We start from the raw sequence: 18,665 nt of genomic DNA on the forward strand, positions 1-18,665 counted from the left end.
TGGGCACAGACTGGAAATGGGCCCCCCCAACCCCTACCTACCCTGTGGGCCCCCGCACAAAAGTCCAAAAATGAAGTAACATATTTTGGTTGTTATTTAAGGAATCCCACAATAATGATGTGATTGCGGGGCCCTATTAGACCTATTACATAACTTAGCCTTCGCTAGTTAAATGAGGGGCCCCCGTCAAGACATCAGGGGTGGATAACATAGCCCTAATGAGCCCTTTAACATGATGTCACATAATAACCAGTGTTATTTGGCTCCAGGGGCCCATTCAAATATCCGGATTAATGACATAGTAGTGAATATATCGTGATGGTAGCGCAGAGGCCTTAGGGCTGGGGTGTCAAACTCATTTTCTCTAAGGGCCACATCAGCATAAAGGGCCAGATGTAACGGTCATACACAATAAATGTAACTAAATATAACCAAATATAATGTAAAATAAAGGGAACTACTCCGTAACATATTGCTAAATAACTTTTTGTATTTATTACTTATTCACGTTACAAATCTGATGCATTATAGATGCAACCCAGTCCGCAACGGCGATGCCGTCACTTACGCAATCGCCATGCATTGTGGGAAATGTAGTTTATGGTCCAAGCACGCCTTAAAGCAGCACAGACGCTCGCGGGGCCACATAAAATGACGCGGCGGGCCACATCTGGCCCCCCGGGGCCTTGAGTTTGACACATGTGCCTTAGGGTTCTCCACGTAAATCCATCCTTGGATATAAATACTAAAAGGCTAATTTTTGTGGTAAATGGACATTTTCAAGAACGTTGTACTACGCCGGACCTTTAACTAAAGCTAACTGGACCCGATTTGATAAAAAAGACTCAACAAGACGTGAAGGAGCATTTGTCAAAAAGTTGAATAAGCTGTTGTCGTCATCCTTTTTTACTCCCCCCCCCCCCCACACACACACTTATTCATTCAGCTTTTCAAGAGATTTCCAGACAACATATACTGAAACTTGAAGCGCACACACACACACACACACACACACACACACAGTATGTATTTGAGCATCTGTTTGGCCGTGCTGTACAGACCCAGTGGAAAACGTCGCTGGCTGCATGTGATTCTGTTTTTTTTTTTTCTTCTACGCGATGATCTCATTTAACCCGGTGATCGTGACTTGCTCGAAGAATGGACTCGTGAAAGTGAAAACTACTATGCTGTGTAAGTAGAAGCGACTGAATTTTTCCATATTTAGTTTTTCTTATTTCTTTTTCTTATTTCTTTTTTTTGGTCAACTGTTCAAAAACTAAAAAGAGCTTGTGTCAAAAAGGCAACAAAGACCAGACCTCACGTGTGGAGAAGAATCCTGTAATCTTGTATTTTTTTATACTTTCAACGTACGTGTCCGAGTGTGTCTATTTATAAACCATATCTAATAAATGGAATGAGAACTCTGTTCTGCCGTCTGACGGTCTGTCATGTCTACAAGGGGATGAGGGGAACAGTATATATACACTCTTAGAAATAAGGGTTCCAAAAGGGTCCTTCTGCAAGGGCTGAGGTTCTACCTGGAACCATTTGCTTCCGAAAAAAAAAGGTTTTTTTTCAAGGGTTCTTGGTAGCACTAATGGTTCCAGTAAGGACCATTTTGATCCAGAGAACCCTTTAGAACCCCTTTCCTGAATAAAGGGTTTTAAAGGGGTTATTGGTGAATCCCTCCAAAAGGTATAAAGGTTCCACCTGGAGCCAAAAAGGGTTCTCTTATGAGGACAAGCCGAAGAACCTTATATGGTTCTACTTAGCATTTTTATTTCTAAGCGTGTATGCACTCTTAGAAATTAGATTCCAAAGGTGTTCTTCTACAAGGGCTGAGGTTCTACCTGGAACCATTTGTTTTTCAAGGGTTCTTGGTAACACTAATGGTTCCAGTAAGAACCATTTTGATCCAGAGAACCCTTTTAAAACCCCTTTCCTGAATAAAGGGTTTTAAAAGGGTTCTTGGTGGAACCCTCCAAAAGGGTTCTCCTATGAGGACAAGCCGAATAACCTTATGTGGTTATTCTTAGCATTTTTATTTCTAAGAGTGTATGAGGGTTTCAAAAGTGTTCTTCTACAAGGGCTGAGGTTCTACCTGGAACCATTTGTTTGTCAAGGGTTCTTGGTAACACTAATGGTTCCAGTAAGAACCATTTTGATCCAGAGAACCCTTTAAAACCCCTTTCCTGCATAAAGGGTTTTAAAATGGTTCTTGGTAACACTAAGGGTTTCAGGAAGAACCTTTTATAAAGGTTTCACCAGGAACCAAAAAGGGTTCTCCAATGAGGAATATCAAATACGTCATTATTACGGTTCTATTGTTCTTGCCAATAAAGCAGTTACATTTAGGGATGAACCCGAAAACCCGATGTTGTGATAACGCATGCAAAAACTGCGGCCAGCGCGCGCCCGTCTATACCCGCGTAGAGTCTGTCCAAGATCAGTTTGGAACAACAATAAAACGGTTCTAGCGACATGTGAGCACACGGTGGAACAGCGCCTATTAAATGCTGGAAAGTTTGCGTAAAAAAGCAAAACCTGGCGTCCCTTATTCATCGATTCAGTTTTTAAAAGAATGGTGCTGCACATCACTTTCCGACTGTGTTTAAAAGGGTAATACAGCAATATAAGAAGTGGTTTTCAGTCTATACATTGAACAGTGTACAAGTAACACTGAGTGGGAATGAGAACAGAAACAGAAACTATAACAGAAGGGAGGTCAAAGGTCACAGCAGTGAATTCAACCAGCTTTGTGCTACTAAAAGTAAATAAGGGACATCAGTGAGACTTGATGGAGCCGCTGAAGATGAGATAAACTTCCCAGTCATTATTCTGGTCGCTGACCTCCATCAGTCCTACATCCCTGCACGCAGCACCTTCGATTTCATTGAACCTCCCCAGTGTGTGTGTGTGTGTTCTTGTACTTGTGGCATACTGAGGACCAGTGAGGGTTTTTAACCAACAAAGTGAGGTCATTTTTACGGCGTGAGGACATTTTGGCCAGTCCTCACTTTGTTTTCATTGAAATCACTTCCTTAGGTTGCTATAACATGCTATACTCAATTTGTCAAAAAAAAAATAAAAAAAAAATTTGGATGACATAGTATAGTATGACTCTTTCTCAAATTTTGGACCAAATTTTTTTTTTCTAAAAAGTTTTTCACATTTTCTTTTCAAAAAAAAATTCAAATTTTTTTTTCAAAAAAATTCTCACATTTTTTTCTAAATTTTTTTGTCACATTTTTTTTTTCAAAATTATTTTGTCACATTTTTTTTTTCAAAATTATTTTGTCAAAAAAGATTTTCTAAAAAATGTTTAAAAAATGTTTTCGATTTTTTTTCACATTTTTGACAAAAAATGCTGGTCCTCACTTTGTCAGCAACCCGGTCCTCAGTATGCAGCAAGTACAAGAATGTGTGTGTGTGTGTGTGTGTGTGTGTGTGTGAATGTAGGCCAGGCGGCAGCATCAGCAGCAGTGGAAACAGAGCAGACCTTCATGGCTCTGGCTCGGTGTCAAACTCGCTGGTCTCAGCATCTTTTGTGAATGCTGGGAGTCTCGCTAGATAAGTGCAGCACATTAGGGCGACGCACTTCATTCAAGAGACCACGTCAACTGTGGCCAAGTGGCCTGAAAAGCCACCACTGTGTGTGTGAGTGTGTGTGTGTGTTGTCAAAGAATGTAGGCCATGTCAGTGAAAGAACCAGAGGAGCCTCAGTGTGTTCACTGAGCTCTTTCCTTCAGTCCACTGTGGCCATTGACAGAGTGGACTTGAATTTAAAGAAGTAAAAGTAGAAAACATGACGCCACATTTGAAATTAGATCAACGCAACAGGAAGAACAGGAGAAAAATCGTAAATCTCGCAAATCAAATAAGGAGGTAAAGCCCGCAAAGCTATTCGCAAGTGTTGCTCAACGCATCTTACGATACTTTCTTACACAAAACGGCGCGATTTGCGTGGAAGTTTCGTCAGACTGCCGCGCGCCGTTTGGTCAGAGTGTCACAGGAAGAGACGTGAGCAAGACGTCTGACACAAGAATCAAAATGAACAATGCCCGAACTGTAGATCAGCAAAAGAAGACGCAATAATCATAATCATACTCATAATAAGAAGTAGTCACACTGGTGTTTGGTGTCAAGGTCAGGCTGCTCTGAGCTCTGCAGAGTTGTTTTTGGTGCGACACTGCCACCTAGTCCTGATCAGAGAACAAGCATTCAAATGTACTACTCATTGTGTGACCAGTGAAATCACCCCCTGGTGGTGAACTACTAATTCTGTCTTATTTTAATTTTACTGCAGTTTTCCTTTATCTGTCATCACAGTAAACGTGGCGACACTTGAGGGCATTTGAAGATACAAAATATGTTTTCTACTGTTCTCTATTGATGCTGCTGCAATGAAGACAATCATTTAAAGGAGTCATATTATACCCTATTTCTCCATGTTAACCTAGTTCCCTGGTGTCCGAGTGAACATGTCTGTGACATGTTTTAGTCAAAATACCATAAGGATGAAGCACCACAGCAGTTCAATCACCCTGAACAAAACAGCCCTGTTCAGAACGCTCCGTTTAGTAGTATCTCTTTAGGTCCACCTTAAAAAAAAAAAGGAAAATGAAAGTTAAGGGACAGGAAATGACATCAGCCACAGAGGCTACTGGGAGCTAACAGCAGTTAGGTATATATAACATCATATATAACATGTATCCACTGGACAGATAAATCCTCTGAGGCTGGAAGTTTGTGTAGAACTCTGTGCTGCACTGTGGAGACGAGTTTTTCGAATACCGTTGCCCTCACCAGCACTCTCTCGAGTGTTTTACGGACAAAGCGGAGCTCCGCGAGACAACAATTCAAGGAATTTAGCGAATTGTGACGTCCCAATGAGTACGGAAGTCAACATCGAGTGCATTATCTCCTGTACTTAGAGTGAGGAGGACCACAAAAACATGACCGAGTCATCTTTTTTCACACTTTGCCGACTGATAGGACCTCCAGAGTCCCAAATATAAGGATTTAAATGATTAAAAAGGTTGATTTTTGCATAAAATGTCCCCTTTAAAGCCATGTTTTGGGTTTAAATGTTGAAATGCACACTTTTGTTGCACAGACTTGATTCATCACCTTGGAGACAACAGTCTGAAATGTTGTTGAACTGTGATGCCAAAACATGAGACGATCAAATTAAATTAAAGGTTGAAAGAAATCGGAACATGGAGTCAGAAGGGTATCTTACTTTTTTTTTTTAATCCAGACTTCTATATCATGTCCTAAATGTAAAAGTCTATGTACAGTACATAAAAAAAAAACGTGTTAAAACGACTAAAGATGGAGGACAGAAGCAAAGACATAGCAGGTCGAGCTTTGATTTGTCTGTTGAAGCTGTACAGATCCATCCTGGAGGACGGAAGTGAATAAAAATGAAGAACCGATGTCAAAACATCGGCCGACAGGTCTTTTGTCTCCATTAGCTCGTGTTTGAGCTTTTCAGCTGAAGTGGAGACGTCTCCGTGTGTTATCTGTTTCCTGCTCTAATCTTCTCTCCAACTCCACAGTGTTCTCCATGTCCCATTTCTGTTTTGTTTTGTTTCACTTCTGGCGCCGTGTGAGAGCGTCACACCGCGCCTACTGGCCCGTCTTCTTGTCCTTCTGGAAGCTAAAGCTGGTTCGGCGACTCAGTTTACGCTGCTTTTGGGCAAAGTACTCGGCCCGGGAGGTGCTCGCCCGCGATTCGAGGATATAATTCACCTGAAAATCAAAAACAGTGGGGGGGAGAAAACTGTTTAAATCATGGAAAATGTTAAATTGTGAACCAATTAAATCAACACAGACAGGTCAAAAATCACCATAAATGCAGTGTTTGGCTCATAAAAGGCAGAATGATGAACAAAGGTGAAGCAGGACCCAGATACACAACTCACCTTCAGCACTATTTCATTGACTGTAGCAGCATCAGACTCAAAGTAGAGAGGCTTGTAATCGTGGTTGCTGAGATAAGTGATCTTAAATATTGCATGAGCTGGAAGACAGAAAGGGAAAAAACGTGTAATTAAACGGCAACGATGCGGCATTTGCACCGATCAACCGTTCCTTTAAGTCTAGGCCAGTTTACGTCATGCACTGAGGAGAATGGGAATTTAAAGGTGTAATCTTGCTCACTGGGGCTTCTCTCCTCTACGAGGTCACAGGCACAGAGGTGGTCCGAGTCGATGGAGATGGGTTTCTGCCGGATCCAGAACTTGGTACTGGCCTTCTGATTGGTCACGGGGTCAATCTCCACCTTCTCTCCCGAAATGCCTGGAAAACAGCGACGTGTGCAAGCGATAGATGAATCGCATGCAGACAGCGACAACAACAACATGGAATATAATCCACCGAGCAGAAAGAAGAACAACAAAAACAATCACACTTATCGATATTATATCTATACTGTGACACGAGACAAGATATGGTCTTTGATTTTGGTTATCGTCATATCGCGATCAGGTATCTGTGTCCTCATCTTGCAGGTTGCAGGATCCAGATCGGAGGCTACTACTACTACTATTATTATCATCATACATGTCATCACCATGGCCCCGCGATGGGCTGGCGAACTGTCCAGGGTGTACCCTGCCTATCGCCCTGTCAGCTGAAATAGGCACAGCACCCCCCGGAGGAGGATAAAGAGGTTGCAGGATCCAGATCCAGTTTCGAGGCAAATACTATTTTGCTTTGAAAAGTCCAGAGAAACAACATGTATGCAGCTTTATAGCATAAAAATATTGAAATATGTATTTAATCAGTAACTGCATATTACTGCCCTTGGTTTATGCAAACTAAAAAAACACATAAAATACAATATTTTTTAATGATTAAATGTATATATCTTTGCTTCTAATTCCATAATTGCACTGCAATGCAGACACAAAAGTAGATAGCAGAGGCAGACCATGTGTGTTGTTTAATGACTGGTTAGTGAAGTTAAGCCATTTATTTCCATCTGTTATCATTAAACTGCTATATTTTATCAGGTGGAGGAAAAAAATGATAGGCAAAATATACAGGCCCCCATAGAGGTCAACAGTTTGTACCTAGCTGGACATCAGTGGTGAAGCGAAGCTTGTGGATCATACTGATCTTGAAGGACTTGTAGTGGTGACTGCTCAGCATGTCTTGCACTGTGGTGATGTCAATGGGAGGGTCTTCCTCTGAACTCTCCTCGCCTCTGGAGCCTGGAGACAAAAAGGAAAACAAACACTAAAAGAAAAAGCTACAGCAACAAGAAGCAGGTTCTGTTAAGGCTGTGACACATAAAGAAGTCAGTGGAACCCAACTGATCTTCAATGATTACATACTGTTCTCTCTGACCAGGCAAAACTCTAGCGTGCTCTGGATCTCCAGTGTCGAGTCCAGGTCGACTGACACATTCGGCTCCGTCTGCTTCTCCAGACGATACATGGGTCCTGTTGGAGGATCGCGAAGATAAATAAGAGCAACACAGTCCAGCGCTTCATGTTCAAAGGAATAGGTTCACTTCTTGTTATTGCAGCTTTGCTGATATGATAATAAAACAGAACAGTACAGTATAATAGTATAAATATTACAGCCAAACCCTAATCAAAAAACCAGACGGCCTGATGGGTCACCAGATGTGGTCAGAAGGCAAAAGTATCCTGTGAGCTGCATCCAAGTACATTTCTTATCTACCTTTAATAACTGTAGATTATAAAAAGTATCCAATAAAACTAAATGTTAGATTGTAGTTGGATGGTCTGAAATCTCAGAATGCCTGAATTTTATTTTTCTGATTTTGTCAGAATACTGAGAATAAATAATTTTGAGATGATAGTCAGATTTTTTTAAATTTAAAAGTCAGAAATAATTGTGAGGTTAAGGTCAGATTAAAGTCTGCAAATCAGAATTTCTAGGAAAAACAACTGAAAAATGTTTTATATCCTTTTAAATTAACATACATACAAGTTATTTTTACTGAAAATACAAGGTTGAGCCTAAATGCACAGTACCAGTGTGCCAAATCTGTGAGATTTAGAGAGATTTATTCCCATTCCCAGTGCCTGTTTTATAGCCTTGTACAGTATTTCCTTGATGGAGAGAATTACCTGAGCCTTTCTGTGAACCTTTCCTCTTCTTTAATGCTTTCTGGAGAATTTCCTTCATGGTCACTTTCAGACTGTCCACAGGGATCAGAGAGAAACCATGAGCAGCGTTTCTAAAAGAGAGAAAAGGATAAAAGATACTTTCTTTATGCTCATATTAATATCTTTTTATTTTGTTATTGTTTGTTATTCCTTATTTTTTTTCTGCATGTTATTTATCAATCCTTGATGAAGCAACTATAATACAGCCAATTTGCATATATATACATATACACATATACATACATATATATATATATATATATACACATATACATACATACATACATATATATATATATACACATATACATGCAAACATATACATATATATATATACACATATACATGCAAACCTATATATATATATATATATATACATACACACATATACATGCATACATATATATATATATACACATATACATGCATACATATATATACACATATACATGCATACATATATATACACATATACATGCATACATATATATATATACACATATACATGCATACATAAATATATATATATACACACATATACATGCATACATATATATATATATATACACACATATACATGCATACATATATATATATATACACACATATACATGCATACATATATATATACACATATACATGCATACATATATATATACACATATACATGCATACATATATATACACATATACACATATACATGCATACATATATAAACACATATAAATGCATACATATATATATATATACACATATACATGCATAAATAAATATATATATATGCACACATATACATGCATAAATAAATATATATATATGCACACATATACATACATATATATACACATACACACACACATACATACATATATATATACACACACACATACATACATATATAAAAATATATATATACATATACACACACGCATATATATATATATATACACCCATATATATATATATATATATATATATATATATACACACACACACACATATATATATACACACACACATACATATACATTTATATACTTCAGTCATATTCGTTTCACAGTAACTCAGTTAGTTCTGTTTAATTTGTATCCTTAGACATGTGGCTACACCGTGAGCGCCAAATACCATGTAGGTGTTATCGGCTGGTATCGCTAACATTGGCTAACCCGATAACACTGACATCACTCCCAATCGCTCCAACTTTGAAGTTCCAGCAATTTTTATTTTTTTTTACTCACATTCTGACAAACAGTGACTGTCTGGAGGTGAGGCCTGGGGACGAGTATTTCTCCACCAAGGCCAAGGTGCTGAAGCCAAACTTGTGAATGGGCTCGTTGGAGTCGAGTGGAGGAAAGTCGGTGTCCACCTCGCCGTCGTCCTCTGCGATGTGGAGACAGTAAGCGTTCACGTTCTCACTGTGGAGAGAGAGAAAGGGTGAGGAACAACACAGACCGTGATATTCAACCAAAATGAGATATGAGAAATGATGTGAATCGCGATAGACACTTTTGCGATATCAATAGAAAAAGATAAAGTCACTCAACTTCTTTAAAAAAGACAAAATGTTGGTGATTTTTCTCCCACTGCCCACTACTCACTTCAGTTTGGGTTCTCGTCCCTCGCCTGTGTATTGCCAACATATGAGACCGATGAGGTCATGGACGCGGGCGTTGGCGATGGTCACCACAGTCATTGGATGAACTTTGTCTTGAGCCATTTGCATCGAAAGGTAGACGTCGATCTTTTTTGTCGCCGTTGTGCCGATGTGACCCTAAAGCAAGAAAGAGATTTTAAAAAAAAAACAGCGTTTATTCTGAGGAGAGGAATTCAGTAGTTAAAGGGATAGTTCAGGTACAGTGCCTGGACAGTGTCTGGATTGGCAGACCGGGGTGGCGGTTCCCCTCTTTAAGAAGGGGGAGCGGAGGGTGTGTTCCAACTACGGGGGTATCACACTCCTCGGCCTCCCGGGTGAGATCTATTCGGGGGGTCCTGGAGAGGAGGATCGGTCGGAGAGTCGAACCTCCGATGGTCGCGGAACGGTGGACCAGCTCTAGACTCTCGGTAGGGTCTTGGAGTTTGCATGGGAGTTCGCCCAACCAGTCAATATGTGCTTTGTGGACTTGGAGAAGGCGTTCAATCGTGTAATCGTGCATGGGGTACAGGAACCCCCATGATAAAGCTAAGACGAAGTTCTCAATTTACCGGTTAATCCTCACCGATTGTCACAAACCCTATCTCTGAGCTCTCGCTTAGAGATAGGGTGAGAAACTCGGTCATATCCGGGAGAGGCTCAGACTAGAGCCGCGGCAGACTCCTCTGCATCAAGAGGAGCCAGATGAGGTGGCCGGTTATCAGGTGAGGATGCCTCCTGGACGCCTCCCTGGTGAGGTGTCCCGGGCACGACTTCTCTGGATGAAGTGGCCGGGGAGAGGGAAGTCTGGGCTTCTCTGCTCGAGCTGCTTACCCCCTTGAATCGACTTTGGATAAGTGGTAGACCATGGATGGATGGAGATAGTGTGCATGCAAAAATATGATATTCTAAAGGTATAAATACTTAAGTTAATATTTATTACATGACAGAATTTCTTTGCTTGTGATAAGTACGTGATCATATAACTATCTTGTTCAGTTTGGACTAGTTTGTGGCCTGTTTTTCCACGTTTTCAGGCCATTACAATTGGAAAGCGGCTGCAAATTTACAAGCTAGTTTCAAGTAGTCTAGCAAAGCAACATTTAATATATAAATGTAAATATTGAATGATTCACCTTGCCATCAAACTTGGAGTATTCATTAAAGGGGTTGTTGAGCTGTTGGGGACACTGCTCCAGCCGCAATGAGAGCGTGGATTTGGTGCCCGTTGACTTCGGCCTATCTTTAAAGTCCCGTTTTTCAAACAGCGTACCCAGATCCTCAACTGGACAGAGGGAACAATACAATTCAGCAACACATGGATTATTTCTAAGTAAGTACACTGATGGCACAGATATGCAATGATTTTGTGGCAATCAGTATGACTCCTTACCTGAATGAGATGATGACCTCTCTTTCCACTGAACGTTTTTACATTTGATTTGGTTCTGCCGTTCTTTCCTTAGTCTTTCAAGTCTTTGGGCTGAAAAAATAAAACACACGTTCACAATTCTCTTACATGTATGCAAACAATTCAACGTTACTAAAAACCTGCTGGAAGAGAGAAATCCATTACACATGAAACACGATTATAAAAGATAGCGATATCAAAATCACTCATGATTCTTCAGGAGGACTCACGCACACACACTAACGTCATCATCAAATAAAGCTAGGAGATTTTTCGTTTTTTCCCTCTCGTCTTACCAGCAGCCCCAGGTTTCTCACGATCATCCTGTCGGATTCCTGATGAGACAGTCACCACAGGTCAGTCTGAAAAGTCTTTTTTTTTTCCTTTTTGTTGCTCGTTTTGAGTTTTGACCCACAACACAGAACCATGACCAACACGCCACCAAAACTGAGTCAAGTTAAAGGGAGCCAAAAGGAAACGACATGTCTTTGCCTTTGGACTCCCCCCCCCCGCTATCACCAAACCCACATTGACGGTCAAAATGAAACAAACGCCCGATTGCACAGTACTTTGATAGTGTTTCATTCGATTGAAACTCGGTTACGCTAAAGGTTTTAAACATCATGCCATGGCACACACCCAAATCCAAACTTAAACACAGTGCATCATATTCATTTGATGATTTTATCCTGATTAAGACACCAAAACTTTGGAGATCTGTTTCCTGCCAAAAACTGTGACTGAAGATTAAAAGAAGTCAGGAGGAGAAGGAGGACGATAACACCAGGTCTAAACCAGACCTAGGGACAATGTTAGCATGACATTGACATCATGACATCAGCAGTCTGTGATGATTATGCGTCAGTACCTCATACAACCACACTTAAAAAAATACCATTTGTTCCCTTTTAGTGTGAATTTGTCAGGGTTAGGGTCACGTGGTAACCCCCCTCTCCCTCGATTATGGTGCTTTTCCATTATACAGTTCTAGCGCTACTCTGTTTGTTTTGCTGTTCCATTAGGGATAGTACCTGTAGAGGTTCCAAACGAGCTGAGCCGATCGAAAAATGCAGAACTGTAGATGATAGAATGGTAGAATTAAGAACCCTGAAATTTGGAAAATCTCATCGTTTAACAGGAGTCTGGTGTAAGTAGTATATACACCACACTCCTCTGTTTGAAAGCACTGCAGTGACTGTGTCAGGCAGAGTCGTGCAGGAAGTACTGAACGATTCAGTGAAATTGAATATCTGTAATTGACTGATTCTAATGATTCAGAAAACCCAAACTAACTGCTTTGCCCGTCACATACTGTATAAAACAGCGTCACGGCAGTTTTGTGCGGCCTGCATGTTGAGGAGGTACCAAGTACAGTCGAGGCGAGTAGAGCTAGAACTGTATAATGGAAAAGCGGCATGAGTTACCCTCATTTTGGTTTAATCCAATTCGAGTCTATCTGTTTCTATACCTTTGCACGTCTACAAATATGGTGTTCCAACACATACAAGGCCATCAGCGAAGTTTTTTAACATATCTTGATGTAAATATATGAAAAACTGATCTCTTGTCTTATATTCATCTTATTGACCCAAACACACACACTCAGTGCAGCAACAACGGATATTATGGATAAATATAATGGATATTTATCTGTCTTTGAATGATGAATGTACCGCTAAAAAGAGCCGAATCCTTCCCTTGCACACAAAAATCCCTGCAAACGTACACAGACAAAAAAAACCAGATACTGCACAAGCAACAGCCTAGTTGTTTTATTAGGCTCATATAACGTGTGTCCCACTAATGTTCAATGTTCACAAATTTAAAAAAATACATGCATTTCCATGATAGAATTAAAAACGATTAACTTGCAATCATTTATTCAGACATTTAAATTCAACCCCACTTCTGTCACCTGTGCAATAACATCCTTCGGCAGCACACAATTACTAAACCACTTGTTCTGATTAGACCCACAAACCCTCAAACAAAAGCAGAGCAGGCTTTCAGGCTGTCCCATCCACTCCAAAATGACACGACAAGCCTGCCCCATTAAACCAGCCGGAGGGTTTGAGACATGCCTACCTGTGTTGGAACGCCGTCGGATGCCGAAGTCCCAGCTGGAGGTGATGTCCATGGACTGGGAGAGGTCACAGGCATGATTATCCACCACGCCGCCGCCATCCTCGCTCAGGGAACAGGACCCCGTTGACCCGACGCTGCTGCCGGGCACCAGCGCCAGCTGGCACTTCTCCAGGTCCACGTCCTGGTCTATTAGTACCATCTCGCACATTCCCGTGTCATCACTGGTCACATGGGACTGTCTAATGTGGGCCAGAATAATGGCCGGATTGTCCAAAAAAGCCATTCTATTTTTGCTTTATAGAGGGTGGCTTATAGCTCTGTTTTCTCTGTGTCGTGCCTTTTTACGCCAGAGGGTCCGTTCGACGTCCTCTCAGTCTCTCACGGGTTTTGTGAAAGCAGAGGCTGATGACAAGTAGAGAGCCTTCATCTTTTCCATCTTCTTTTCTTGATTATTCTCTCTGCTTCTGAGGTAGGGAATCTACAAGTGCCTGTTTGGAGAGAGTTAAGAGTGATTATATGATTTAAAACATCTCCAAAAGTTACGTAGTAGACCGTATCAGACCTAGCCTCTTCGTCCGACAGAAGTGGCATGTACCTGCCAAGAATGTCACAGTAGGAGACCTGATTTGGCTAGCTGACGCTCTGAGGGGCCGGTTCAGGCTAGGTTGGGTCGTGGAAACGTGTCCTGATGCGAAAGGCATAGTGCGGGACACAAAAGTAAGGGCGTGCCAAAGTTGCTCAGTTATAACGTGATCAAAATAAGAGACGCCGCGGAATGGAATGGTGGACTACCCATCCACCATTCTCCACAGAGATGTTAGGAGGCTAGTAGTTCTACTACCAGTGGAGGAAAAGAATTAGGACCCCCGTTTTCTGTGACGGGATATAGCGCGTCCCCAACCTTGAGAATGTCTTAGTGAACCAAAACCTTGGTACATTTGAAAGCCCGACTGCTCGGATTACTTGGGTTCCGAGACCAGTAGACCAATCGGGGGGTGTAGGACTTTCCAGCAGGAAACTGCAGTTTGCCATCAGTCAGACATAGAAGTCGGACATAGGGGGTGTCACGACCTTGATTGTAAATATTGATGAAAATGACGTTGTGATTCGAAAGCAAAGGTAGAATCGAGGACTTAACCACACCCCCAGTGCGCCAGGGTTTGTAGTAATTGTAGCGTGACTACACGCTAAATCTTCTTTGAAGCTGCTTCTAACTAATAGTAACCATGGCAACTGCTGATTTGGCCGACCAAACTCAAACCCGGTCCCACTTCTCTGAAATCACCAGTGTGGAATTGTTTTGCATTGCCACAGTGAGTAAGCTATGCTACGCAGGTTTAACATACACCTCTCTACCTACATCATAAGGACCTCGACATAACTATGGAAACGACTCAGTTGGAGCAAAACTTGAACTCGCGCTACAGCAATAACTACTGCTATCATTTATTCGGTGGTGCAAAACCCTGGATTTAAGCATTTGCTGGTTATCGTTGCATTCATATTGTTAATAAATCATTAATATTTGACAATAAGGCCTTGGTGTGGTGCAAAACACTGCAAACAAATTAGGGCCATTCAAAATCAAAGTGGGTATTTTAAAAAAATTAAATAAATGAGTTATTATCACATAAAACCAACGGTCCTAGACTAAACTAGACAAGAATAAAAATGGCAGACCCATTTTGACCCATTCAGTTGAAAGACGACTGGCTCTACCACTGAACTATCATTGGGCGTTCCCTAAAACAAACGGGTTCATAAAGTTCCTTCCTAATTCCTGCTGCTATCAGCCTTTTAACTGACTCCCAGCTGCAATTCTGTAAACTGAATTATCCCTCAAGAATAATAAAAATATTTTAAACCTCGCAATATGTCCCAAAAACAGAAGTAGAGCTCGATGACTGAATAAACAGTAGAGGCATACCAGTAAAATAGTCTCTATTATTATAATAACATATATTATATTAGGCCTGGGTCATACGAGTTCATTTGTACCAGCTCTCACTCATGAACTGTGACTGCTTTGTCACAACAACTGATATTTTCAGTGGGTGTTGCCATGACTGGACGCTCCGAACTCACGTTTCACCGCGCTGCATGTTTACAGTGTGAACACAAGGGTGTTGATTGTTTCAACAAGCGGATGAGAGCTGCCAGCAACAAGCCCATCACACGCCGTGTGTGAAACAAGGAAGGAAGTGAATATGTCAAATACAGGCCCTACGATCTTCCCCATATGGGTGTGTTTTCCCATAATTTTCAGAGAGCGGTCTAACTCCACAGCACCCCAATCTGGTGCTAGCTCGGACAACCTCACACCCCTTCTCTTTGGCTTTATTGAAAACCACTTATTTTGAACAGTGTCTTTCCATAATTTCAAACAGGCTGTACACTGAGAGGTGTAATTCTCCTTTAGTTTTCCATCCATCCATTATCTACCGATGTTCTTTCTCCAAAGAGCTGTGGAACTCGGAAATGTGATTAAGAATTTAGCGTGCATCTTTCAGCGAACAGCCTGCTGGAAATTATTATTAGACAAAATTGCATGAAGAAATGTTAAAACTGCCCCAATGGCGAGGTGAAGAAGATTCTTCTCAATATTTAAAACTGACTTATTCATCAATTATTTTTCTCTTTTTAATTAACCACATGAAAAAAAAAAAAAAAGTTTTTAACTGTGGTCCCTGAATGGTGTTTTTGCAGATAAAAACATAAAAGGATTGTACGGATTGTAAAAGAGAGAAAAAAGCAGTTGCAGATAAAGAGATAAAAGGTCAACATTATGGGTGTAGTGAAATATAGGTACAGTATATATTTAAAGGCATAATTCTGTATTATTCTGCTTTGTATCAATGAGGAAATAGTCTTGTAGATCTCACTAGTTTCCATGATATTGCATGGTTAGGGTTAGAAAACGCAGACGCTACCCAGTCCATCATATTATAGCCATCAACACGGTTACCCTAAGAAAGGAGACACTTTTTTTTAACCAGCCTGCCCATTCCCACCGCACTCGAGCACAGACATAACATCTCCTCCCGTCATCCGTCCATGTCTTGCGGCCACCACACCATAATCGAACAACCATGCCAAAGAGAAAAAGGTCTGAAAAACTCCAGTGGTCGCAGAAGCATCCGGCGGCGGCATACAATGAAGCAGGAACTTCTATTGGTCCTCAGAGCAGCAAGTTGGTGAGTGATTCATGAACAACAGGTACAGCACAGAGAGGAGGAACATGTATCCAGACCTTGACCAACAGCTTTTCTTGTTGACAACGCAACGTTGTTGATGAAACTCATGGGAACGCAAAAAATATTTCCACACTGGTGATTTCAGAGAAGCAGGAGGGGGTTCTGCTTCGGTCAATGTGTCGCCAAAATCAGCAGTTGCAAATGGTTACTATTAGTTGGCAGCTGCTTTTGATGTGACACCCCTTCAAAACCCCATTTCTTCAGATACAGATGAGACACTAGGGGTGTGAATCACAGAGATATTGCAAAACAATCGCATAGCGATACATCATGATATCTGAAAAAAAAAAAAAAATGTCCAAAGAAACTTAAAAGTAAAAGATCTCTATTAATTCACAACATATAGAACAAAGTGCATGAAGTATATGTATTGAACTAAAGCTGCAACTAACGATTTTTTTCGTAATCGATGAATCTGACGATTATTTTCTCGATTAATCGATGAATCGTTTGGTCCATGAAATGTCAGAAAACGTTAAAAAACATTGATCGTGTTTGTCAAAGCTGGAAATTATGATGTTCTCGGAAGTCTTGTTTTGTACACAAACCAAAATGATTCAGTTTTAATGACTTCTTTGTTATGTGGAGCAAAGAAACCAAGAAGATATTCACATTTAAGAAGCTAAAACAATCAGAAATCTTGTTTTACTTATGAAAAAAGCTTCAAACCGATTATCGATTATCAAAATAGTTGGCGATTAATTCAGTAATCGATTAATAATCGATTCATCGCTTAATAATCGATTCATCGCTTAATAATCGATTCAGCTATATTGAACTATGTAATAAAGCATTACTGCTGCAGGGTATAAACTGCCTGCTGAGCAGTAATATTGATAATATTCTACCGCTTTGTCCGGACGGGTTACCATGGGCAGAAACATGCTAACTCCATGCAAAAATCTGATATTTTGGCTGCATGCAACAGTCCTAGCCAGTGTTATTTATAGTTGTTGCACTTATACATGTTGCACCTCTCTGTAAGGAAATCTACAAGACCTGGGGGCCTTTTATGACGTATTTCTTTTGACAGTAAATCTTTTTAACACAGGGGTCTCAAACTCAAATGACATGGGGGCCACTGAGGGGCCCGTGATGTCAGAAAAAGGCCAACTTTTTGAGAAAAACACATGGAAATAATAATATTTATGATGATATTCCACATTAAAACTGATTGCTTTGATATGGAACGAAAAAAGTTGAAAATATAAACACATTTAAATACGTATTTTAATGGTGGGCCACATGCAATTGATTTGCAAGTTTGAGACCACTGCTTTAGCATGATGCACCCTCAGACATCCTTGACCATTCTTTGCTTTAAAAAACTAACTTATATAAATATTCACTCAAATGTATGTAATGATTGAATATTATCACTGATATTAAGTGTTTTTTTTTAATTTCTTATTCCAGGATCTTTTGGAATGTTTAGGGTACATTAAAACACACGAAAACATGATTAGTAATACATTATGTGGGGAAAGAAGCACACATTCTTGTCGTATCTCTGTAATAATAGCTGCTTCCGCAAGCAGCTAATGCTAAGCTACAATGTGATGACAAGTTTGCTTTGTCACTCCAGACAAAACCTACACATGTTGACAGCTTCATGGTCAACGACCCTAAAGTAAAACAAAGTGTCTCGCACACAAGTCGACGACACTGGCACAGAGCAACCAAAATAAGTCGTGATTAATCCCAGCAGCTAAGTTGACATTAATTGTGGAAGCCATTGTTTCCTTGCAATTTGGAAGCTAGCCAGTGGTGAAATAAATAAAAAGCCTCTACTTCACCTTAGTACGCGTTCACCTGATTTGTATCAACCATGTAAAAGCATTCAACCGTGCAAAATTGGCAAAATATCTGCGCAAAACGCATCTGTTGTTTTGTCGTTAGCATGTTTTGACTACCATCTGACGCCTTCTGTGGCTACTAGCTGGCCACAGTTAGCAGCTATTCCAACCTCACAAAGTATTACATCCATGACGGCGTCTCACCTTTAAAGGTTCCACGTGAGGAAACGTCCACAATTCCCCATTTTATCCATGAGCATATTTAGTACTGACATGTATTCTTTCCATTAATAATAACGCTGTGTGTGTGGGGCAAAAACATCATCTATGCTTTGCTTTAG

General features: G+C 40.5%; 1 protein-coding gene across 1 annotated transcript; it reads right to left on the reverse strand.

Annotated features, from left to right (window-relative positions):
- Window positions 1–5,254: 5,254 nt before the first annotated feature.
- Window positions 5,255–18,665, reverse strand: mapkap1 (MAPK associated protein 1). Its single transcript, XM_083889332.1, has 12 exons — window positions 18,529–18,665; window positions 13,275–13,762; window positions 11,172–11,261; window positions 10,915–11,063; window positions 9,747–9,919; window positions 9,387–9,563; window positions 8,109–8,218; window positions 7,344–7,451; window positions 7,080–7,220; window positions 6,166–6,303; window positions 5,928–6,025; window positions 5,255–5,754 (listed from the first exon to the last, which is right to left on the reverse strand). Exons 2-12 carry the CDS (start codon window positions 13,555–13,557, stop codon window positions 5,632–5,634), a joined length of 1,590 nt encoding a protein of 529 aa, XP_083745458.1. The 5' UTR covers window positions 13,558–13,762; window positions 18,529–18,665; the 3' UTR covers window positions 5,255–5,631.

The sequence above is a fragment of the Microchirus variegatus genome, assembly GCF_963457635.1.
Source record: "Microchirus variegatus genome assembly, chromosome: 1".
Taxonomy (NCBI): Eukaryota; Metazoa; Chordata; class Actinopteri; order Pleuronectiformes; family Soleidae; genus Microchirus; species Microchirus variegatus.

Bases quoted from the DNA above. Each gene is read 5' to 3' on its own strand.
- mapkap1 (XM_083889332.1), bottom strand. From the start codon at position 13,557: ATGGCTTTTTTGGACAATCCGGCCATTATTCTGGCCCACATTAGACAG. The intron at 9,564-9,746 runs GTGAGTAGTGGG...CTCTCTCCACAG, and splicing joins GGACGAGAACCCAAACTGAA to TGAGAACGTGAACGCTTACT. The intron at 8,219-9,386 runs GTGAGTAAAAAA...TCTCTCTTTTAG, and splicing joins CAGTCACTGTTTGTCAGAAT to AAACGCTGCTCATGGTTTCT.